Genomic DNA, 25,445 nt, shown 5'->3' with positions numbered 1-25,445 from the left:
ACAAGCTCCAGCCTGGCCCTGTCTACCTGTCAGCAGCACAGCAGAAGCAGAGGGGAAGTTGAAGATTTTCAGAGACAAGGCAGGAAACTGGGGACTTGACTGAAAAGGAGAACAGAAAAGGACTGAAGCCTTAGGAAACAATCTTATATGGTAGCTATGATTTCATCTGGGATTATCCCAGACAAAGTGTGCATGCAGATAAAAAGCAGTACTTCTGCAAGACACCCAATGGTCTTGGGGCATGTGAGAGCTACTGCCAAGGGGCTGTAGGTCTGACTTGCCCAGGCACCATGGGGGAAACCACTTTTTTAGAGCTGTGACCCTCTTCAGAGCTGAATGGCTGGAAATCAAAAATATGTAATATCCTCAAAGGTCACACAGGCAGTTTATCTGGGTGGGAAAGGAGAATGTTTTAGGTAATGTGGACATAAAGTATCCCTCAGTTTTCAGAGAGGAATCAGGGCAGAGACAAAATGGTGTCTCAAGGAGAAATGGACTGATGGTAAGGCCGTGGTGTGGGAATAGCCAAGAATGGGAAGGGGTGATAAAAAGTGTCTCATCAACAAATAAACTGGATTTGTGCTGTTCCTTGTCCCAGCTGTCAGTGGGGGAAAGGGCAGGAGACTGTAACTGAAAAAAACCCATTATTTTCAAAGGTATTACTGCTCTCCCATCAGTTTTTTTGAGGGCTGCATCAAAGCCTCAGAAATCTGGCCTATAGCCCTTTTGTAAAGGTGGTCCATTTGGGAAGTGTTAGTTCTGCAGTCTTCATCTCATGTTTGCAATAGCATCTGCCAGTGCTACTGTGAAGCCCACAGGAATAGAGTTTATAACTCAATAATATGCTTGGTCGTAATAGGGATGTGATGTGAGACTTCTTGTCTCCTGCACATATCTGATTTGATTCTTCTAAGTGTAGGATCTGTCTGCACAGTATACGATCATCCTTTTTAGGTTAAAATGAGTAAGTAGCTTGAGTCAGGTAGAGGGGATGACATGTCGTTTTAAGTTTAATTGGGATTTTTCTCGGGTTGTTTCTGTAAGAAACTTTGTAACGATGGGAACTTGTATTTGATTTAATTTAATGGCATTACCTTCGGCCTAACTATTCAGAATGAAGCATCTCCGTGCCCAAGTTGTACTGGATCAGTCCAGAGGCCCACCTCCAATGTGTGTGGATGACCCAGGAAGAGTCAAGCAGGCAAGCTCTGTATGTAATAGGCACCCCAGTTCTGTCTCTTTCTCACATTGGTTAGTCTAAAGTCTGCCTATAGAATCTGGCCACAGCTCTCCCACTTACTTTGATAGTTATTGGAAACCTTGATAATAATGGCAAAAATATCTTTAAAACAAAAGAAAGAACTGCCCTGATCCTAGTACTGCTGAAGGTGCTATGGGTTTAAGAGTGATTTCAAAGCTGAAATGATCAAATGGCACTGAAACAAATTCCAGAGGTATTATTTGGAAAATGAAAAATTAAAACTCCCAAAAACCCCAACAAAACTGACAATTTTTCACATTTTGGGACATGTAATTTTTGAATGCCCTGTCATGGCTGTGCTCTAAATACCACCAGCTGTGACAGAAATTGCTTCTCCAGAAAGCACCAGGCTGAGACTGTCCATTTATTTCCTGCTGGCTACAGAAGATTTTTCATATGGAAGCTGTGACAGCTTTGATATCTACAGGGCCTTTGTCAGCAATGTGTTTCATCTACAAAGTTGTGTTTAATTGGGTCAGGTAATTAAATTTGGGGAAATTGGGTTAGGCAAAGGGGAGGGGGGTAGAGAGCATGTGTCTTCCCCAATCTGTACTGTTATCTCAGCAGAAAGTGTATTTAGACCTCACTAATATCCCAGAATTTTTGGTTTTTAACCTTCTTCCCCAACCCAGACATGTAATATTGCAAGGAAAACTTACACCATGAGCAGAATTGCAGGTATGATCAGTCCTGGATTTGCCACATAGCTGAAGATCTTGGCAACAAAAAGAGGGAAATCAAGCTCTATGGTCTCTTGAATGACGTCATACATTCTTTTTTTCCCACTGGAAAGACAAACAACCAGTTAAGGAGTGTAGATATTTCCTGTAGAAAGCCATTCAGTTTAATGATGCTAAGTAGCATGCTTTATCCCTCTTTCAGTGAGCATCAGCTCAAGCCACCAAGGATTTTAAAATGCCTTATTTTAGATTATCTGTTGGTCCATTCATTCCCTTCCTTCCTCCACTGATTATAAGAACAAACCTTGCTAGGCCAACTTGCTCATTTATTTCCTTTGTGAGTTCTGACTGTTTACCCTCCTGAAATATATGAAAACTATATATAAAACTGCAGTAACTATACATTTCTGATCAATATCTTGTTAAATATGGCCTTTTCATGACTTTCCATATGCAAATTCCTGCTTTCTGAAATAATGAGCCAACTTGAAGAGCTGCTAAGTAATGACAAAAATAGCAAGCTGTGATTATTGCTTAATAGGAAACTCACTGAAAGAGTAATTTCTAACCAGATTGATAAAGCAGATGAGAGTATTCTGTATGAAAGGAGAACAAATCTGTAGAAGGCTGGATTATGCAATCGACCTTCTTCTCTCCCCAGCATCTCTGGGTCTGGGAATTCAACCCTATCAGTACTATTCCTCCTATTTCGGGCTTGTTGCCTCTTGGGAGCTTGCAGGATTCCACAGAGGAGGGTGTTGGACTCTGTTCTGATGATGAGAGTCAATAAAGGCAAACTTGGCTAAACAGTATCCCAGCTTCATCAACTGCCAGACGCTCGGGAGAGCTGAGCTTTCAGTCGAGCTGAGTGGTGTGCCAGGGTCTGAATCAGGCTGAGTGGCTTTTGAAGGGTTGATTGGGAATTGAAATAGCTCTTTCACATTGCAGATTAGTCATCTCCAAATGATAGCATGCCTGCAACAAGTTTCTTGTCAGATCTTCTGACATTACTCGTTGACACCTGTCCTTGTTATAGAACTAAGGGTATTTTGGTCTCTTGCCTTCTCCTCCAAGTCTTTCAACTTTCTGTTGTCATTCTCTGTTAGCAAGCAGATAACCTAAACCACTGCATGTACAAGAACAATTTGTTCCAAGCTGGCTCCTTGCTGAGTCAGATCCAGCAGGCCCAGGAAATGGCATTATTCAATCAAATTAGACTTTATTGGCATGTTAATCCAGTCCACTGAATGCTCTATGCAGTGCTGATTCTGTCTTAATTAAAAAGAACCCAAACCTACAACTTTTTTTTTTTTTTTTTAAGCTGCAAATCTTCAGGCCACCCCTATCCTTTTCCTGCTATTTTCCAGCTAAAGTCAACACACAAAATCTCATGCTGTGGGAGTTCTTATCTTTATGAAGGAGTGTTTGGACTCATTTTACTCCCACAATGCTCCAGAGAGCCTTAGGGATGCTCCTAATTTTTTTTTATTTTTCTGGGGGCTGCACCTTGCTGTCCTCTGGTGCTTTCATTACTGTGTATTGGGGAAACACCGGGAATCATGTAGCAAAGGAAAATAGCAGACAGGAGGATGTTCAGTGCTCCCAGCTGACTGTTTATACCCCATAGCTGCACATGACCCTTTGCCTCACATTGCTAAGGATTTAAGCTGATGGAGAAAGGAGGCATTTCACCACCTCTGTTGGAGTCCAGGTTTTCTAACTTCACAAAAATAATCCCATGTCCCAGAGCAAAAAATATCCTTTTTGGTGTTTTGCTAATACCTGAATGGTCCACAGTCAAAGGAGGGAGGCAGGGACATGATGGTGTAAGCCACAGGCAGGAGGCTGAGGAATAGGATCAACAGCAACAGTCCCATGTAAAAATTATTAGACTTGGATGCTTTGAAGACTCTTTCGTGAGGGACATTGCTACTCATAACAGCCCAGCACTGAAAATACATGGAGGTTAATAAGCGCAGCACGTTTATACCCACGAGCCCTGGCGCGTAAAAGGATCCCATCCTGAAAAGGAAAAGAGAGGGACAGGTGCTGTTTTTTGACAGGCTGGAAGATTTTCTGTTTTCAAAAGCAGGAAAACAACTGTTCATGTGGTGGCAAGTGTGCCCACAAATGAAGTCTGAGTGGGCTTTATGCTACCCTGTGCTCCAGAGGAGAAACCACCTGCATCCTTATTAGGGTATGGTCCCATACATTGAGGACCAACGAGGACTTAGTCTCTTAGTGGTTGCGAAGGATTTTCAGTTTGTGACAAAAATGGCTTTGAGACAGCTTGGAAAATGTCAGGTGAATCTAAACCATACAGGGAGACTCTCTTAAATGTGCAGAGATGTTGCAGTGTTGTAACAGGAAGAAATTATCAGTCCATGGCAAAAGGAACTTTCCTCTCAGAGTAGATGAGGGTGCTCTTTCCTGTTGCCTGTTGCCTCTGGTGCTGCCACAATAGGGCAAAGCAGCTCCCATTTGCCCTCCCTTGGGGCAGTTCTGTGACATGCCCCTCCTGCCCAGTTTGATCTAGCTGGCTCTATGCCCACCCTTCCAGTGATGTGTAACCTCATGATTCCCCCCAAACCCTTTCTAAAGTCTACCCCCAGCACATGGACCTAGTCCTCTTGGATAAGTAAGCTGGCATTTTTAAATTTTCACTTCTATAGTCAAGCACAGAAAGCCAAACAATCAGAAAAACCAGAACCTAAAGGTTTACCTAGTTGGCTTTCTAACTCCACTGACAGGTTTTCTAAATAAGAAAGGAAAAAAAAAGTATCTTACCAAATCATTCCCTGGTTGAAAACCAAACCCAAAACATTGCCGCTAATGTCAAACTCTGCATAGGACGGCTGTATGGGGAAAGAAAGGAAAGTGTGTTGTTGCTAGAGGTACCTGCTTTTGTTTTCTGCTGGGTATATGATGCTTATTTAAAGCTGGTAAGAAGGGATTCCTGGGAGGGCTCTCGCTGTGTGCATACTGCTTGAATGACCAGCAGCACTGTGGCAAAGGCAGAATTGGAGCTACTGTGCTGTGGGCTGCTGCTTCTCTCTTGGCTTGCTCAAAATTGGAAAGATATATGGAGGTGCTTAGAGCTGCTCTGTGTTTATCTCTCCCTGCTAATATAATGCCAGCTGCAAGCAAAGGAGCCATGGCAGGGGACTAGGTTTAAACTCCAGCTGGTGTGTCTGGTTATGGACTTACAGTTCCACTGTGGTAAAGTACTGAATGTTTAGATGGTGATAATGATGAGCTGGATATATCCATGTTCCCAGCTGGATATATCCAAGCTGCTGAAGAACAGAAATATAGGCAAAGGGACAGAAATATGAGGGAACATATGGCCTGATGGGTATTTGGTGACATTATACTCTGTACTAGGTGCTAGGTTACTCCATATAAAGCAGTATTGTAACTATCTGATGTGGGTGCTAATAGTGGCAGGTCCAGAACAGGTTTTCCAGACCACTCCCAGTAGGACAGCTAGGGAGTGGGTGCACTGATCTACTCGTAATCTTGCAAGGTACTTCCATCTCTCTCTGAATCCATCTGGTTTTGTCTCCTGTTACGTGAAACAAGGGACTTCCCTCCACCCCTCCATTATTTTCTTCTGTGTTTTGTGCATCTGCAATACTGGCTGCTTTGGTAATGTAGCCTTTAGGAATACCAAAGAGTCCAATGCTGTTGTGAGTTACACATACATGAGAGGGCAAGGAAATGCTGCTTCCCCCTCTGCAGCAGAAGTAACACCAGCTTCCAGCATCGATCAGAAGATGATGCTGTGAGTAAAGCAGGTTACTGCCTGCAGGGTGGGCAGTGAACAGGAAGTTCTGGGGCTTTGAGAAGAGGTATAGAAGGGCCCAAAGGTTTGGAGTTATAACAACGGAATGAATAACAGATTATTTTTTTTAACTCAGCTTCATGTTTTAGAGTCCTTAGGTGAGGATGGAACTGATTGATCCAGAAAAGTGATGCAGATACTATCTACACCAATGAAATTATCAGACAAGACCAGAGGGCCACTGTAAGCATTCAGAACAAATTCATTTGTAGCATTTGACCAAATGGCCCTAAATTACTTATATCTTCTCAGCTATAAGATACTGACTTACAAATCCAGCCTCTAGGTCCCAGCACCAACAGTAATTCACAAATCTCACAAAGCAAGCTCGGATGAAATCTCCCACCAGAATGGTTATGAAGGTCACCAGGATATCGGACACAGTGAGCCTCACAAACTCCTGAAATTTAAAAGAAGGGGAAAAACCATTTATGTCCTATAATTTCAGTAGTGGATTCAGGACTGTATTTTTTTTATTAGGCCATTTGTCTTTGTATGACAGTTACCTTCAGAAAAGTATAGCACGAGCAAACTCCCTGCCTGTTTTCAAACACTCGGCAGTGCCTAAGCTTTACCTTTGTGCTTGGGAACTACGAGCTCCATTACAGCTGTTAGACCTGATTGCTGCTGCTGGCATTATTGACTGCGCTTGTATGCTGTGGCAGCTCATAAAATTGGAGCAGAATGTTAATGCCAGCAATAATGCTGGTGTAAAATACACATACACCAGGAGTAATTTTGATTGTGCATCGCTCTGGTATGGCTCAGCTCCTTGACCTTCACATGGACTCCTGAGGAAAATGCTCAGCTGTAAACAAGAGCTATGAGTAAGTGTAGACAAGGGAGATGTGCAAGACAAAAAAGGTAAAATTGCAGGTGGAAGTAACACTTGTCAGATGGAGATAACTGGTATCCCAAGGATTCTAAAGGAAAGACACAAGAAAAGGTTTAAAAGTCTGGGGAGGAAAAAACCAGCTCAGTCACTCTGAGGATCAGCCCTTTCTGAGAAGTGATGGTGGTAGGTCTTCTCCCACTCAACTGAAAGCCACTCAGCTAGTGAAGACCCACCGTGTGTGCACAGGAATGCATAGCCTCGTAGCTTGGCAAGCCCTAACTACGTCAGCCAATAAACAATTGCTTTTACTTTTTAAGCTGTGCATAGTGTGGCTGCTGAACTTCTTGGTGCAAGGTAGATGCAGGGTGGTGAAATTGAGGACTTGAAGGCCACTCTGCATGCCTTTCAAGGGGGTTACTTTTGCCTAATTTTGTTTTCATTCCATGGCCTCACAGCATGTTATGGGTTGGGACATGTCAGGAGTTCCCTTGAGGCATGTCCTCTGGCTGGGTTTTACTCCTGCACCAAAGCCTCTCTGCAATGTGAAGGAAGTGCAGAAATAGATGGAGAAGAGCAGTTTGCTTCAAAGGCACAATCATGATCTGAACAAGAACATGCTGCAGGCATGGCTGCAGACTACGTAGCCTTTTATGCTCCTCCTGGCAAGTGCTGCAGAGCTGTGTCTGCCCCGGTTGCTTCAGCTGAGGATTTCACTACCGAGGCTTGAGAACCACGGCCAAGAACTTGCATTGCCTTGGTGCTGCTATATGAGAGTAGGCAAAAGATGTGTCATTTGTGAGGAAAACTTCAAGCCTGGAAATGCTAAAGACATCAACAAGAAAAACAAAAAAATGAATCACCCCAAACCAACCCAGAGACTTGCTACATAACAAATTTCTTACGATGCCAACAGTTGTCTCCCAGCAGGGTCCCCTGGGCACATCTGCAGGGTCAAGGGGAGGTGGTGTAGCAGTGCTGTCATTCCCCACAGACAAGTTGTGGTGGCCAAGCAGTGTCCAGTACGTGATGTTCTTTACCACGTCCTCTTCCGCCAGCTGCAACAAAGAGACCCCCATGGCTAAAACCATCACAAAATAGAGGTCTCAGTTTGGATATGTTTGGAGAAATCCAAGGCATTGGGTTCCCCCTTACCAGTTACCACCCATCATATAAGGCACTGCTTACAACAGATTTTATAATCTGGCTATAGCACAGAAACTGCTTCCCTTGGCCATGAGCAGGGGAGCAGCAGCCCTTCCAGACCGAGAGCAGGTTGAGACTCCACGAGTTTTGGGGAGCAAGCAACCTGCTCCCCACAAATGGAGGAGTCAGACCTCTTTCAAAACTACTGTGTGCAGAGGGAGCCTCTATCCAGTCCTCCTTCCTCACATTCCTCATAATTTTTCAGGGCAGAGCAAAACACCTCAAATTCCTCTAATTCTTCTCAGCTTGAAATAGGGTAATTTTTTCTGTGGATCAGTTAGACGTTTATCCTTTCCTGCAGTTATCTGCCCACAACACACTACCAGGATAATGTTAAAGAGGGGAGGCAGGGAAAGAGGATTATAAACTATATCCTTGGGGTCTGCGTTAATAGAAATTGCACACAGTGTCTGATGGAGAAAAAAATCGAATTACCCTAACATGCTGTGATTATAGGAGACAATAACCATGCTTTTTTCAGGGCTGTAAAGAGAAGCTGGAGACTCTGCTTGGTGAGTCTCCCCGGGGCACTGCAGACGATGCTCACGAGGACTGGGGACAGAGGAAGCACCTGCTGCAAAGGGGGTGATTGTGCCTGCAGGCTGTGGGGACAAGGTGCGCTCACCCTCGACTCTGGAAAATGCTAGTGGACATGGCTTTTTGGCTCAGTTCTTACTTTTTCGTTGACATCATCCATCAAGGCCAACAAAAACGTGTAGAGGTTCCCAAGGAAGAGCGCAAAGATCCTCCCCAGCTGCCATTTCAGCCCAATGCGGGGATGGTAATTTTCTAGTGCAGCGATGGTTTCAAACAGTGGAGGGCAAAACATACCCAGCAAGGACATCACAATTTCAACCTGACACATGAGGAAAACGAGATAACTGCTAGTAGTAACAACAGTGACTATCTTACTTCGACCAGAGCAGTTCGCCGGCAACTGGTTGGATATTTTTGAAGGATTTATGAAGGGGAGGGAATCAAAGCAAACTCAGTTTCTGGTTTTGCTTAGCGTGCAGGCAGCAGAGCCTCAGACTTCAGGGCTGGGTTGCACAACTTGCTCTTGCAGGAGCACTTTTGCTGTTATCTCAAAGCTCTGAAGGATTTGTTCCCTGTCAGTCCAGACTCATGAATATTTAGGTTCCTCAAGTACCTTGTAGTACTGCTTGCATCAGCTCCGAGGTTCTTATTTTAGTTTTGGAGGAAGCGCAAGACTGGCCCATGTGCCTAAAGATAATTAGTTGATGCTAATGTTTATTTTCCACGTTCAGCACCTTTGCTTTTGCAATAGGTATTTACAGATTTGAATGGAAGCATATCAAGGACTCAGTTTTGCAGCTCGGGAAAACATGTCCTAGTGGCATCTTTTTTCCTCTTTATCATGCGAGATAATAAGTTGTACTGTGGTCAGTGATGTCATTGACCAGTCAGGGTTAGCTCAGGTGTGACTTACAGGCTCTATGTTTTTTTACAGCTCTACGGTGTCCATTGGCCTGTAGAGGACTTTGTTGGTACAGGTGCAGTCAGTCTGTGACGCACAGGTCTCTTCTTTGTGCTTTTCTTTTCAGGACAAGAAATAGTACCCAGAACACTATTTTTTTAGATCTCAGGTTGTCACTAGAAAGTTATCAGGTTATCACCAGAAAAGTTCACCGTAATAAATCAAAGCATTTTGAGAGCAGGTGCTGTCTTGCTAAAGTTTTCCATGGGAATTGTGAAAATGCACGGCTTTGGATTTAATTTGGCTTTGATATATAAATACATGATAATGTAGTATATGTTGAAATTAAAGCTTTCCATAGGTTGACATTTTTGTGTGTGTGTGAAGAGCTTGAACGTTTGAACTTTTCATTCCAAAATCAGACACAGAAAAATTTTGACTACTGCAATTTTTCTTCAGATTCTAAAATCTTATTCCCATAATTCAAGGTGGATGATAAGGATTAGAGTTATGTCTGATTATGGACATTGCTAACACCCAGAGAGCTTTCTAGTACAACACTTTGTAAGCGTTAACATGCAATTTGATTCTTAAGATGGTGGTCAGTGTTGTAAGTACCAAAGAGCCATTCTTATTGTGATTTACTGTAAGACTGTTTTCCCCTCTCTGCAGGAGGTGTTAATTTGTCCTAGAAACTTTCAGTGAGACCAATGTGCTTCCCAGCTACAACAAGTGCAAAGGTACTGAAGGAAACTAGTGAACTCTGGTAGCGAATCTCTCTGCCTTGGATGCTGACCTCAAGCTGTTGCAACAATTATGCTGATGTCCAAGGCAAATTATCTAAGCAGAAAACTGGAAGCAAAGTTTCCTTACCTCATTTCTTTCATACCATCCCGCGTTTTGCATTTTGGAAAATGTCTGGGAGCGTTTCACCACAAAATAAATGAGGTAGCCACTCCCACACAAGCAGCATATGATGAGGACATTGGCCAAAACCCGCAGGAACCTTCTCAGGTGGATATTCTCATCCTTGTTGCTTTCTTGTTCATCTACAATAGACTCCTGAAAAAACAGGGGTGCTCAAAGAATTGGAATGAATATCTTGCAGCACCAAGCATAAGGCGACATCAGATGTTTTCTCACCCTATGAAATGCAATCCCATGCTATTCTGGCTATATTCATCTTGGTAGTTTGTGTTCAATTCAAGCTAAGCTTCATACAGGCATCCTGGTTGGACTGAAAGATATCAAATGGCAAATAGCCTGACATGTCCCAAGGGAACGCGGTGGGGGAACTGCACTCTAAAGTAACACAATTTTTTTTAAAATCCTAAAGAAGAGAGTTGGGGGACAAGGGCACAGAAGCTGGAGCTGCCATGGATCAGCACCATAACCTGTTCATACGGAGAGATGCTGTGCAGGTACCCAGATTTCCCCTTAAACCTCTGCCATGGCAGGCACTGGGAGCATCCCAGAAGCAGATGAGGAAATGCTGATTAGGTTTACCTTGAAACTGGTGGTGATGGATGCAAACTTGTTGTCTGCTGTCTCTGCATTGCCAATGAGATAGTCCCAGCTGGTGAACATTTTCCAGCTGAAAACGAAGTTGTCATCATCCCCATCTGCTGTACTTTCATTGGCATTGCGTGCCATCCTGCATAAGGATGTGTGCAGTGACAAGGTCAGACAGTGTTTCACAGAGCCACTATGTCTCCTTCAGCTTTGCAGAACAGCACCAGTGGATTACTGGTGGATAAGATGGAGTGAGATGACCATTCTTGGGGTTTTGGAGTGACTAATATGTGCCATGAGACTTCAGGTTTAAAGTGAACTCAACTGTCAAATGGTGTCTTCAGGGCTACACAGGTCTTGTATTAAAAACAGTAATATGGGAAAAAACTAGTATGGGTGATTAAAGAGGTTAAGGATTGCTTCCACCAGCTAGTACCTGAAGAAAGTCTATTTATGGTGTTTCCAGGTCTTAGGATACAGTATATGATTATGGCTACCTTTAGTTAGCTAAATTTAGTCAAACCCCCTTGGTGCTGTACAATACACCCACTGCAGCACAAAGTTTTAGTGAGACTTCACTTGCTGCACAGTGCTGGAGCCAAAGAGCCTGCAGCAAGTAATGCAGGGAGAGAAAAAGGATTATTCTTGTTAATCAGCGTAGGAGCAGATATGGCTTCTGCTGTTTCCTCTCTATTATTTGATCCCTGAAATCCTTCTGTAAGTCCCACTAGAGTTCCTAGCACCAGTCCCTCAAGGAAGGCGAGACAACAGATGCTGCAATTTCATGGCAAATGTACAGAAAATCCCCATGTCCCACTCAAGCCAAAGGCTCAAGAGGCTCTTTCTGCTGCACAGCAATAGGGCATGTTTCAGCAGTGATACAAATCCATGGACTTATTCTTTCTTCCAAAGAAAGGAGGACCTTTGCATGGCGTGTCATTCAGGCAGAGGTTTTATTTTTTTTTTATTTTGGACTTTGCAGAGATCATCTCAGCAGTGACAAGTGCCTCAGCTGCATCCTCAGTGCCCTGAGGATGCTGCAGGAGCCTCACTGGTGCTTGGGGACAGTGCACAAGGGGCACAGAGACTGTGGCCAATTTTAAGCTCCACTGATTGTTTTAGGGACACATTAAAACAATCTGGTAGCATTTGGCTCTTTTCCACAGTCCTTGCACCATCTGTGTGACCCACACTGGCTTTCAGGAATGTTTATTTTGCAATGAAAGAATGGAAAATGAACCTTGGAAATTTACTGCAAGTAACATCTTCCTTCATGTACAAAATCTACCTAATTTGATGGCCCTGTAGTAATGTTGAAAGAAGGATTAAAGAGGTACAGAGATGAGGAAAAGGAAGAAGATGGCTGGAGTAGGAGATGAGAGGGTTCAAAATAGTGTACATGAGTACATGGATGAGGCAGGAGAGTGCCCAGGTCTGCCCAGCCCACCATAGCCAGGGTAGTGGATGGGGAGGCCGAGTGCATGAAAACAGCAGGCACACAACCCCCTTTCCACCCATCCAGTAAGGCTGGACCAAGTCATGAGCTGTGCCCATGGAGGAGGACCCAGCTGCAAGACACATCTGGGTGGGTTTTGCAGAGAGGACAATGTCAGCTTACTTACGATCTGATAACAACCATCAGGCTGTAGCCGAATACACTGATCCCAACCATGAAATACGCCATTGGCAGCCTGTATTTTAACCAGCCAATTGTCCTCTGGTTGTTGTAGTAGCCATAAAAGAGTGCTGAGTATTTGATGTAGCCCTGGAGGAAAAGCAAAAGCAATCCTCTGTAAGCCATGAAGCTTTTCTTCTGCAGGAAAGAGATTTCTAGTGAAAACTGAAGATTCGAACAAGGAAAAAAACTTGGAAAATTTTTATTGTCTCGTTCTTGTCTGTTTGGTGCCCTGTCACCTTTGAGAGCCATCTTCCTAAGAGGTTATCTTCCTAAGAGAGTAAAGATGAGGGAGAGCATGTAAGAGGGTAGTGGCTCAAAACTAAAACGTATTTTTGATCCATCATTGCTTCATCCCTCCCAGAAAAACATCCTTACTGCTCTTTGTGACTATGGCCCACCTGCTTCTCTAAGCCAATATCAAACACTTGGATTTTATAGAAATGCTGTAGCAGAGGGCTTTCCCACCATGATAGGAATTTTTTCCTTTCAGGTAGGAGGCAACTGACACTTAGTACTTTGCAGATTTAGTACCTTTTACTGGCTGCCACCTGCAGAGCAAATATAACTACAGAGTAAAATCAAAGCATTACTTTCCTGTGGAAAGCAGAACTCAGACAAAATATCAACCATGTTGTCTCAAGACCTATTTTTTGCTGTACAAACTGCTAGGTACTCAACGAGTGTGCAGACCTCCTAACCGGCATTAGCAATCTCTCCCTATTTTTCTGTTGTATCTCATCCAGGTTCATGTGTATCATTACGTATTGTACTTCTCTATTTTTTGCTTGTTGTCTTTTAGCTTATTAGTTAAGTGTACTTAGTCTGGCCATGATAGTTGAGCAATCTCCCCTCTCATCAAGCCTTTGGAAAGACCAAAATTGAGACATAACTTGAAGCTCATATCAGAGGCTGTGTAATGGATCTTGTTTAGAGACATTGAACGGTTTACATGGGAAGGGACCTCTGGAGGCCATCTAGTCAATCCCCCTGCTCAAAGCAGAGACAATCGCAAAACTAGGTGTTGTTGCTCAGGGCTGTGTCCAGCTGAGCTTTGAAAATCTCCAAGGATGGAGATCCCACAACCTTTCTATGCCTCTCTTCCAGTATTTGGCCACCTTCACTTAATTGAATTAAGCTCCCCCAAAGTGCTAGGTTTTTCTTTCCTAATGTAATAAAAATCTTTGGTACCCCTAGGTGCCGCGTTAGCTACATGTTTGCATTGCACAAAGTGCAGTGCCACAGATACAGGACCACTCTACATGTTTTCCTGTCAGTGCTTCTGGGCCACTGGGGGAAACACAGGAAGCCCATGGCCGGCACACCACCGAACATCTGCTTGGGGCTTGTAGCCTGTCATATATAATGTCTGCTAGGGAGGTGTGGTGAAAAAAGCCGGGTAAAATATAATGCCCCTGGAAGGCGCTAGTGAAGTTTGTTTCTCAGCTTCTAATTTCCAATCCTTTGTCTTTTTGATTCATCACATGCTGGGGACTGAAAAATTAGTTTCTCCGCTTACATCATCCAGTATGTTCTTTAAACTCCATTTGTGAGACATGGTGTCCAAGTGAGATTTATTTCTTTATACTCCTCTAAAAATCCATGGTGTGACCTCCTTGCTGCCAAAGCATCCATTTCCTGAGCTCCTCTTTCTTGAAAGGTATTTTTCAGGATCACAGTATTGACTCTTCATTTTATGCCTGCTCTGAGATATATTTCCCCATCGCACCTCTCCTGTGGAGCATGCTGGAATAAGCATCTATTAATTTTCAAAGGGAAAGCCTCTGTGAAGGGCTTCATTTGACATCTCCTGGCTGCAGAGGGTATCAGTGCACATTGTTGCCCCATAGCTGGAGATGGCCTCTCAAGTTTGCATGGTTGCTCCCTTAGGTCAGGCAGCAAGGGAATGGGTACTGGATGGAGACCTGTATGGCAGAGGGGTTCAGAGGATCAAGACCTCAGCAAGGCAAGAGACTGGCAGGTCATAGGAGCCAGCCTTTCATGCAAGGATACAGACTTGTCCAGAGGCAATTTTCCTTACTGATATATCTACAGCTTATGGTCTCGCAGACAGAATCAGCAGCTGCAGTTCAGCAGCACTCTTTCAGATTTGTTTGTTTGTTTGTTTGTGGGTTTTATTTTGCCTGGGCTTTTTTTTCTGGATTAATGAGTTTAAATGCTGCCTCTTGTATTTTTACAGTGCACTACTCAAACGAGCTTTTCATTCAGTGCAATGCTATTAAAAATGTCCATTATTCACCCCTGAATTTTGGATTGTGGCAAGTAGGTGAAAGGGCTGGGAGAGGAAGAGCTAAAAGGATCCTCAGCAGAAAATGGGGAGTGAATGAAAGCCTGGCCCTGATAGGTTCCTGGACACCAATATTTGAAGCCTTTTTAATAAACTATTTTAAATAATATGGCTTATAACAAAGTAGGGTTTGGGGTGTTGTTTTGAGGGGGGTTTGTGGGTTTTTTGGTTTTTTTTTTTTTTTTTTGGTTGGTTGATTTGGTTTGGGTTCTTTTGGGTAAGGAAATTTCGATGGGGTTTATTACAGAAGGACTGGATCCTGTGCTTGTAACAGATGGGCCAGTGCCAACAAGCATTAAAAAAATATTTCCAGAAATAGCAACTTTGAAAGTCAGGTCCCAAAGTATTAGTCACAGCAGAATCTCTTCACTCCCTGCACACATCTTTTTTTTGGGCTACTCGGTAAAAACACTTAATCTGTTTGGCCTAATTCTTCAAAGGAACTAGGGTGGGAGGTGAGTTGTTGTTGCAGCCAAGCACTAAACAGATGGCTGAAAACTTGGGTTTTCCCTTTGGGTGCAAGTCATAAATTTTGGTTCCTTCTTCAGGCTCATATAAATACATCAGGGGAACAGAGAGGGCACCTACGTGAGGAGCAATCCTCTTTCTGAGGCTATGAGCAAGTTCAGTGGTCTGGCAAGGTGCTTCCTGCCCATGAAGGGGGTTCACAGCTTGAAGTCACCTTCTAGCTGCCTGGTTTGGAGCAGCTCCAGCCTTTCACCTTCATTCTGGCTGCCTTTGGCTGCCTTTTGAATTGGAAGCAAAATGGCTTTTGTGTATACATACACATGTGTGACGTATGCCAGCCAGCACTTTTGTATATGGAAGTTGTTCAAATCCATATGCAAGTGTCTGCATGTGTACATGCTGGTTTGGCCAGAAATCTCTGGGCATCCACAAAGATTTTGTTGCAACAAGACAGGTGTCTCCAACTTCTGGAAAAAATAGGTGCTGTTGTATCTTAGAACAAATTTATCCTTGTAGCACTACTAACTTCTGAAGGGTTTCAGGAGGTATTCAACTGATCTTTCATGATTAACACTCATATGCTTACCTCAAAATCCCAAAGTACTGAAAAATCCATAGCTGTTGCTTGTTCAGCCCGGGGTACAGTTTTCCTTGGCATGCTCCCGTACGGCATTCCCATCAGGACCTGGAGAACATTAATAACAGATTTTACAGTTTTTTTTCTTAATGAGTCTCTTTTGGTTTGCTTTTGGCTGATTTTCTTTGTTGTTCTTGTTGATTTTAATATATATTTTATTTCTTAATACTAAAGCAGCAGTTTAAAATATTTAGAATTAATTTCATCCAAATAACCAGAGGATTTCCCTTTCCCTGGCCACATCCATTGCACAGGAAATATTTTGCCGAGGAGGAACTGTATCCTTCAATGAACAGCTTCAGTTGAAATGTCCTTAGTTTAGCAAGAAGTTCTTTGATTGATCTTCATGGGTCTAAGGCAATAAAGGGATTAATTTCATCTATTTATACAGGGCTCCTCCTCTGAGAGGAGTCAAAAGCACTGGGTTGAGCTTGCAGTATATTTTGTATTATATAGTCTTGAACTGAAAAATGTTCTCAAGGTGAGGTAGAAGGCAATTAGGTTTGGGCAAAAAGCATACGACAAAAAGATGCAAAGAACAGTTTCAATGGCACTGCCTGTCCTGATGGCACCATACAAAGCAGGTCTTGCAGCTGGTCCAGCAGCTGTTGAAGTCTAGACAGAGAATGGCAAGGGCTATGGAAAGTTAATATATTTACAAGCAAACTCTGACTGGTGCTTATACCAAAATATCTCATTAGCATTCATGACTTAGAAAGGTCCTAGCATATAACTATCACTTATTTTTTAGGGCTATCTAATTACATTCAAAATAGTTTATGATTAAATGTTTATTGCCCAGCTATTCTCCATATCGTAACAGCTCAGTAGGCAATGAGTAACAGTATGCATCCTTTAGAGGCGAAGGCTTCTACCATATGCAGAGTTCCTAACAAAACACATTTATATTGTTCAGTGCTAATGGTTATGTCTCTTCATCCTGGGAGGAAACTGAGCTTTCCCTTTTGATAGCGTGAGCAAGCACATTAAGGAGAACAAAAGCATGGTCCTCAGGAGAGACTCTGCTCTGCAGTTTTGCTTCATAAAATTCTGCATTGAACAGAACAGATGCCACTGTCTGTGGATTGCACAGCCTTTAAATACTGCACTGAGTAATTTAGCCAGAGCTGTAATGGCTACATTAAAAAAATCTTCAATAAATGATCATATCAATTTGGCTATGAGATCCTTTTTCTTCTCCAGGAAAAGCAAGAAATAGAAAAACTAAAAATAAAACTATTGCTTGTGAATCATCTGAATTGGAAGGCTGTTTCCCAAGCAAATGTTAGTTGGCAAAGTGCTGGGAAATTTTTTGTCTATTCCCTCAAGAACTCCTCCTGCAGGACTGTGCCATGGCTGCTGTTCCATGGACATGCCCCTCAGAGGGCCCAAAACAGGATTTCTTAATTACTTTCTGAGCACAATCCATTTCTTATGGCTCTTGCAAACCAGATCTTGTGTCTAGGATTGATATGTCATGTTTCTCACTTTAGCCAAAATGTAAAACTAGTCTTAAATTAGGTTTTTGAGCTCCTGTTTCAGCTGCTGGATGGGCAGGATCTTTGATAGTGTTTTAGGTCTCCTGATATCAATCCATCTTTTGCTTCTGTGTCAGTAACAGTCTTTGTAATCAGTCTTTTGTCCTCATATGTTTCATTTTTCTAAAACCTGTTATAAGATATTTGTTTGTGTTATCCATCTCATGTTTGTGTCAAGTGCTGGGCAAGATATTACTGAAAGGAGAATTAAACACTTACCTCTGGAATTATAACCAGTCCAAATATTAACCCAAAAAGGACAAGATTTACTCCATACATCCACCGTAGGAATATGAAGTAGGAAGCGACTGAGGAGCCAAAGTGACCTTAAACCAGAAGACGTTTCATGGTTAGGAGCTTGGGAGGGTTAAACTGTGCTCAACAACACCTGGACCCCTTTACCCTCAGGTCTCCCCAACATGTTGTCCATGACCCTCCCAACAGTCCCCAGAACTGATGGAGGCAGTGATGCCTGGAGCTGCCTGGGGTGCGTACTCCTTGTTTGGTGCTGATGCCCAGGGTGAGTGATGATCAGGGACCAGAGAATTGGAACATTGTTAGGACGAAGGCAAAGCTGTCTTGCAAAATGTCCCACTGCCACCACAGAGCAATTTCCACTTACTCTCCACTTCCTTTATCTTCATCTCCCAGGGTATGCACTGGGTTTTAAAATTTTCAAAGTCTCTCTTAAATTTCACCCATTTCTGAAACAAGACAACATCACAGTGAGCAGAGTGGTGTGAAGGGAGAGGCTGCTTTCTCTGCAGGGCTTTCTAATGTCAGGGTTTGGTAGCATGGCTGGGAGTGGGTGTAAAGGCCAAAGCAAGAACTGTGGTCTGAGTCTGTTCTTTTGGACTATTTTAGAAACACCCTTCAATCTGAAATCCCCCCAACCGCAACCGTTCACATTCATTATCTGAGTTTTAACCATTCCAGGCTTTTGGAAAGCTGTAACTGAGCTATGAGCTTACCATACTACGTGGGGGTAGAAAATTTAGACCTAGCTCTAGGTTGAAAGAGTTGGTTCAGAACCAACTCTATTTAAAACAAAATCTAATATGATAAAATGCGGAACTTGAATCCTTCCTCATCAGACTAGCAGCTAAACTCCCATTGATTTCATCGTCTCAAGCCTGTCTCTGTTTTGCATTTCTCAATATAATCTCCATGACAACATGCAGCTTCAGTCTTAAAACACAGCCATCGTTCTCCCTATTATCTCCTCATCATTGGGGAAGATGAAATTTTATGGGAGTACATGGGGTATTGCAAGAGTTTGACATGGCCTCTCTCCCCGTTAGGGGTACCTTGTCTCACAGATCAAGGTTTTGGAGGTTGCAACCAGAAAGCCATGGTTTTCCCTGCTCCTGCAAACCATCCCTTGCTTCAGGGAAGGTCACAATGGGTGACCTTCAGGTTGGGGTAAATTTCCCCCTGTTCTTTCTGCAATAGATTTGAAGTCAGCTAATATTGTTTTGAATGAGGACAGGAATTTTTATTCAGACTTCCTGGTGCCTCTTTTGCTAAACAGAGGTTAATAAACCCACAAACGTACTGAATGCCTGACTGGGTATCAAGCCTTTCCTTGACATCATTGCAGCACTTACCTTTGCCATCATCATCTTATATGCATACAACTTTTTGCCCTTCCCTTTTCCCAGAGCTCCTTCAAACTTCTCTACAAAAGCTTGTGCCTCCCTGATTGAAAAATAAACAGGCAGGTTATTAAAACAGCAAAGGGGTCTTTAGCTTTTCACATCTGCCTCCAGCAGTGGGATAACTGCTATGCTTGTGTGAAGGTGGGGGCTTGATTTCTCTCCACACCACGTTGTGCATATGGGGTTCTGGCTGCTACCTGCTGCAGGTGTTGCTATGTCATGTAGAGCTCTCATGCCCATCTGGGACTAGGTAGGAGGTCCCCAAAGCACTTATGTTCATGTAGAGATGTGCCCCAAATATTGTTCCACACTTCTCCCTGGGTGTAAACCAAAAGTCCACCTGTTTCTCTTCCTGCAGAGCTCTCCCACCCTGCAGGCCTGTTATAACTTCTCTCTCCTGATGCATAGGTCAAGAAGGAAATAACATTGCCTAGCAAAAGAAACCCCAAGAGGATTCAGAATTTCCCTCCATGAAGACCTCCCTGGATAAATATCAACAATGTGCAGTTGGCCCAATCGTATAATCTCAGCACCAGAGGAATGAGTGTACGCTAGTCAGGAGTAAAATCAAGCTGCAAAATGAAATTAGTTTTAGAATAGGATTTCTAAGGGAAATACAGAGAAAATAATCCAAGTAGATGCTGTTAGGGTATGCTGAATTTGTGAATAAAATTATATCATAAATTGGTGTCGCTAATACATCATGAGAAGAGATTAAATTTTAGGAGTTGGGAGGTTGTTTGCAATCCTAAACCTATGAGAAAGATGGACTTCCACTTGGTAGAAATAGTTGGCTAGTTCAGCCTTTAACCCTGTGAAAGCCACCTGCGGCCTCATTTGCAAACCTAAAGTGAGATTTCTAAGTCTTAAACATATTGTTTCACTCTCTTTGTGTTTTACATTCCTCGTCTGTGCAATGGGGCTAATAATTTCTTGTCTCAGGGTTGAGTTTATGCATCCAAAATAATTAATGAATGTACAGCATGCTGAGAGCCTTTCTGGAGACCCCTGCATAAGCAATGCAACAGTATTGTTTAGGTTTGTTAGTAGGCAGTAATGATTGCCGTAGTTCAGGAATAAGATAAAAGGATGGAGGTATGTTGTCAAATATGATCCTAGGTACAATTTTAGCCAGGATCCTACACCAAAGGGAAAAGTGCCATGAATAACTCTGCTTTGCTCTTTTTTTCTTTTCTTTCCTTTCAGAACTTTGGAATTTTAGGGACATGAGAATTTATTTGTAATGAGCTCAGGCTCGTAGCATGCCTGTGAGAGAGAAAAGCTGCTTTAATGCAGTTTCTCTGTATAGATCTTTACCTAGATTTTCAGAATTAATTGTCAGAGTTCACGGCTCATGATTTTATTGGAAGATGGAACAGGTCATCGCCTTTAGAGTGTAAAAGGGAGAAGCAGAGACACGTGGTGACTGCCAGCCTTCACAGCCCGGTCACTGCAGCTCTGAGCAACTGCTCGGCAAACACGGAGCAAGGGCATCACCACACCCCATGGGGCTGTGCGTGCTTTGCAATGCTATTGTGAAATCTCTCCTGTCAGAAAGGGGTTTCAGAGGATTCTTAACCAATAAAGCTGGGATTTGAATCATTGCCTCAATATGGGAATGGTTTGATATGAGCCATTCCCTGTTGACGTGTGGGTTTTGATTTTCCTGGTTTGCCCTTCCCAGCCACCTCCCATTTCTCTGCACTACCGGGTCTCTGCTGTTGCCTGAGTTGTTCCCACATTCAGCAGGGTCTGCATGGCAGTATTAGCTTTTTTCCATAAACCTCTGCAAACAACGTAGCATTTTTTCCAAGCAGACCCATCTCAGGCCTGTGCAGTAACGTGGCACTTTGCTGCTCTGATTTGTCTGACAACAGACATGAATAAGCAAACCAGGGTATGGAGTTGGCTTTAACAAGTAGCCTGTCAGTAGTGAGTCATTTGGTTTTAAATACAAGGGTAGAATGACCTGGCCATGGGTATCAGTTGAACAGATTTGCACTTTGTCTGTTCTTTGGTTACGGAGGCTGAAAATCAGATTGCACATTTTAACTGCTCATTTAAACCCAGACAGGCTGGCCAGGCTCTGCCCGTCACTTTTTCTGAGGCTGTGGTGTTACAGCAGCAGCAGCAGCAAATATACAATTTCAGGGAAAGGCAAAGTGCATCTGACTACAGTCAACAAAGACGCCAGGGATGGGGGTTTCCAGTTTGAGGGGTACCTGAGCACCGATAGCTTCTTCACCATCCTCCAGGGCTTGTTTCTCATCGTGGAAATCAGTTTTTTCTTTTGCTCCACCTGCTCCATCAGCATCGCAAGCTCTTCCTCTGACAATGACTCCTCATCAGATGAGTTGGAAGAAGCAGAAGTAGTGCTGAATGACACACAAAATAAAGGACACAGAATAGAAAAACTCACAGGAGTCAGAGGGAAGGTCTTGCTCGGGGTAAGCACAGTGCCACTGGCCCAGGAATCCCACTCTGATGTGGGCACAGTGCCTCGCTATCCCCTGGCTCAGTGCAGTGCCAGTGCCCTTCACACTTGGAGCAAGGCTGTTTCCAGCCAGAATCATGAGGAGGCAATTGCGCCCCACCATAATTCACTCAACATCATGCTTTGGACTGTACTTCAGCTATATAGAAGCATTGCTGAGGGCTACAGCTGGCTCTGGAGAAATGCTTTTCATGCCTTCAGAACAAAATGGGAGATATGGGGAGAAGCAGAAGGTTCGGACAGGTGATATTTGGAAGAGGAAAAGACTTGAAAACATGAGGGATCCATTTTAACCTTGAACGTTTCCACAAACCAACCAAAAAAATGTGTGCAGATCCGAAGCGCTCAAGCTGTCTACCCTGTGCTGTAGGCATTAGGACTCCACTACATGCACAGATCTGATCCTGGATGAGAAATGATAGTGACCTGGAAACAGTTTGGTTGTGTGGCATTTTACACTGTGTTCCTCTGTTGTGTATCTTTTAGGAGAACATAAACTTATTTGCACTCTATTGGTTTTGCTGCTCTGATCCATATGCCACTACATGTCAGTATCACTGCCAGTCTGACACAAGGCACCATAGTCAGACATTGTTTAATTACCTGTTTTTCCTGTCTTCCTTCTGTTTGTTCTTCCCCTCATTTCCTTCCTTGGTTGTTTTCTTTTCTTTGTTTTCTGATTCCTTTTGATCTTTGGTAGGAGCCTTTTTGCCTCTCTCTCTCTGTTGGCTTCCTTCCACTCCTGCCTTTTTTCCATCTCTGTTTTTCCTTTGGTAGTTTTTTCTCCTGGAAGCTCCATTTTGTTGGCAACCATTGTCTTCCTCGTTGCTGTCATCTTCTTCTTTGTCTTTCTCTTTCCCTTTACTTTGAAGTCTGCTTGCTCTGCCAGTTTCCCTGAGGCGTTGTTTGTTAGTTTTCTTGTCCTTTACTTCATCTTCTGTAAGTGATAAAAACCAATTACTTTGGGATCCATGCTGGCCAAATAAGGATTCATCAGAAAAGTGTGGGCAGCCAGGATACCTGATGCAAACCCTGGTGAAGTCAAAGAGCAGGTGCCTGTTGACCTCGGTGGGCTTTGTGTTATACCCCTTCCAAGAAGTACATCTAACTCTGGTTATGCAACTCCCATTTAAGATAGTACGGTTCATTTAGCACATCAGTGACTTTTATGTGACCATAAGAAAATAAGAAATTAGTTACAAATGCAAAAGCCCATCCATCAGAGAGCACAGGCAGATATCTTCCTGACATGTAAACACACCAGAACAAAGGAAACAGAAATTGCAGTCTGGTATACAATGTGTAGTTTGTTTGTTGATGTGATGTCCTTGAAAGATGTTTACTTTTCAAGGCTGGGAAGGAGTTCTTCTATTTATACAGAAAAAAGGTGCAGCTCAGGCAATATCCGGTTTTGTTTCTCTGAGTTTTCTTTTGTATTGGAGAAGGAGAAAAAGCCCGGATAGTCTCTGAGGCATATTTCATTCTTACTGGCATTGCAAGCTAAACCCCTCTTTTTTTCCAGAAGTCAGAAGTGCTTCTAGTTTCAAGGATTGAAATGGAGCATGATTTAATTGCAGAATGTTATGGAAAGGAGAAAAAAAAAATACAGGTCCCCATCTCTTTTACAACGAAGTGCATTAAAATCATTAGTACATTTTCTAATTTTCCAGCATTTCTGGCTGATGAAAGTAAAGTGTTCAAACAAATAAAACATTTGTAATTTTGTCTATTTTTTTTTTTTTTTTTTTTGCTAGAGTTAGAGATATTGTAATGGATGAAGGAAACTGTGCTGGAATGGGATCCAGAGTGTTAAATGAGGAGCCTAAAAGGTGAGATAAATAGAAGCGGAAAGAATTTGAGGATTTGCCTTTTTGTTTTGGTGAAAAGTTAGAAATTGATAACAAGGCAATAGTTTCTGCTCGTTAGTGGTAAAAAAGTAGTAGATGGTGGCTGTCACACTTGACACTGGGAATGAGAAGGAGCTTTTAACTAATTTCTCAGGAGCCATTCGGCAGGTTTCAGTTACTATGTAATTGTCCATCTCAGCTGAATTTCAGTTGTTGATCTAGGTCAAAGGACCACCTATCCTCTTTGGGAAAATGTTCATTTGTGGCAATCAACTGTCACAGTTTTCATTTCAACCCATCAAATATTAGGTTAAATGTGAAGAATTCATTTTTTACTTTTATCTTATTACCTTTTTTGCCTATATGGAAAAGGTGGATATGATTTAAAAAAAAAAAAGAAAAAAATCGCAGTAGTTTGCTAATTACTTTCTCATATTTTATGGATAATACGGACACATTTGTGAACCATTTTTTGCAGTGGCAATTCCATTTATATCACCTATCCAGTGCTGTTACGATCTTACCTCTTAGCTATCTCTCTTTATTTATACTCTACATGCAGGGTTAAAGATGTTTTTAATTCTACTATGGGCTTTTCCTGATTTCCCTCACAGCCATCAGTCTGCCTCCAATCCATTTTCATTTTTGTTATCTTGTAGACATGATTAATCAAGATCCCAGTGTATTATGGTCTGAGAAAGCATTACAGGAAGGGCAAACAGACAGTACAATGTAAAGCGTTCCCAGCCCTGCACAGGGTGATGCCTTTACTGCAGGGCTTGATTTACTAGGGTTTCACTCCCAAGCAATGTGGGCTCTGACAGCTTCCTGCTCTGGGAGCATGGATGAAAGGGGACAGCCTACTTAAGAACAGTGGTTTACATATCACTATTATAAGTCAAACCTCAAGGGAAAAATCTGTTTGCTTGCAAGTAGCTCATGAAATAGTTCATGTTGTAGAGCAAGTCACAAGCCAGAGAGAAAAAGAAAAGGTATTACCTCTTGTATTTCAAACAAGATCACATTTGTTAATCTCTACATTACCTTCACTCTCTGTGTCACTTTCGACTTCTCCATCAACTTCTATTCCGGCTGCAAGACAAAGAACAAAGAGCAATTACATTTGTTGCTGGAATTTATACACATGATGCTTTACACAGCTAGCCTTAAGTTCCAGCTGAGCTTGCCAGAATGTCCCTTATTGATTATACATTGTATTCTTTTCCTACAGTAATGATCTTAATATTTACTTTAGTCTGGCAGATTGACAAAATTTCCCTGCACAAGCAAGCTGAAATTGTATGATATTTGAGACACTCAAAATGGTGTGCTAGGAAAGTCCCAAGACGTTTAGTCAAGTATTTGGCAGCATCCGAACCGAAATGTTCTCACAGTGATACCAACCATCTTCCATGATGACCTGTAAAGCACTTTTCTTTTTCTTCCCCATGGCAGCCTCCCGTCTTTTGCACAGACACCGTAGCTGCTATGCTGTGCACGCACACCCCAATCATACACACATTACTCTCTCTTCCAGTGCCCATGTGCTTGTCTCCTGGGCATTGCAGACAGAAGGGCACGTCCGGCTGTAGGTGACCTCTTTCTCATGAGCCATGTGGACAGGGAGGGGTGGGAGAGGCAGGAAAAAACCAGGCTCTGCCTCAGCCCACCCAAATGCTTTCACTTCTTCTCCCTTCTCCTGGTGAAAAAAGCACCTGTTGGCATTACATTGCATTTCATTATTTAAACATGAAGGAAAGCCCTTTGGTGGGTACTTGGTGGTGTCGTATGAAACACAGACACAAGTCACGTCTGGTTTGGACATAGGCACGTGGCTGGAAGCTCTGAAAGGATCAATTTTCTTAATGCCATATTCTTTATTGACCTGTGTCAATCTGTGTAACCCTGTTACTCATTCTTCTGCACCTTATTAAACTTCTCAGTCAGTGCCCCTTGGGGAGTGGCTGTAGGTCACCTTTTGTCCTCCATGCATGTCCCTTGTAGGGGACTCATGAGCTAATAGATGCAGCAAGGAGTCAGGAGTCAG

At 42.9% G+C, this 25,445-nt stretch overlaps 1 protein-coding gene across 1 annotated transcript in view; it reads right to left on the bottom strand.

Moving 5' to 3' along the window:
* The window catches only part of TMC2 (transmembrane channel like 2), a 31,975-nt gene extending 7,127 nt beyond the window's left edge, over positions 1-24,848 (bottom strand). Inside the window, exons 1-17 of the mRNA XM_051789216.1 lie at positions 24,803-24,848; positions 24,443-24,490; positions 22,155-22,488; positions 21,280-21,432; positions 19,007-19,097; positions 18,022-18,103; positions 17,619-17,725; positions 15,811-15,909; positions 12,396-12,538; positions 10,768-10,915; positions 10,135-10,323; positions 8,500-8,679; positions 7,523-7,675; positions 6,057-6,185; positions 4,729-4,796; positions 3,724-3,963; positions 1,921-2,046 (exon numbers count right to left, since the gene is read on the bottom strand). Of these exons, the coding sequence (XP_051645176.1) occupies positions 1,921-2,046; positions 3,724-3,963; positions 4,729-4,796; positions 6,057-6,185; positions 7,523-7,675; positions 8,500-8,679; positions 10,135-10,323; positions 10,768-10,915; positions 12,396-12,538; positions 15,811-15,909; positions 17,619-17,725; positions 18,022-18,103; positions 19,007-19,097; positions 21,280-21,432; positions 22,155-22,488; positions 24,443-24,490; positions 24,803-24,848 (2,336 nt within the window). The remainder of the gene's footprint in view (positions 1-1,920; positions 2,047-3,723; positions 3,964-4,728; positions 4,797-6,056; positions 6,186-7,522; positions 7,676-8,499; positions 8,680-10,134; positions 10,324-10,767; positions 10,916-12,395; positions 12,539-15,810; positions 15,910-17,618; positions 17,726-18,021; positions 18,104-19,006; positions 19,098-21,279; positions 21,433-22,154; positions 22,489-24,442; positions 24,491-24,802) is intronic.
* Positions 24,849-25,445: the final 597 nt, after the last annotated feature.

This window comes from Manacus candei, unplaced genomic scaffold, assembly GCF_025592945.1.
Source record: "Manacus candei isolate 608988 ecotype Guabito, Panama unplaced genomic scaffold, ASM2559294v1 h1tg000026l, whole genome shotgun sequence".
Lineage (NCBI taxonomy): Eukaryota > Metazoa > Chordata > Aves > Passeriformes > Pipridae > Manacus > Manacus candei.
This window is presented reverse-complemented; position numbering and strand designations above follow the sequence as displayed.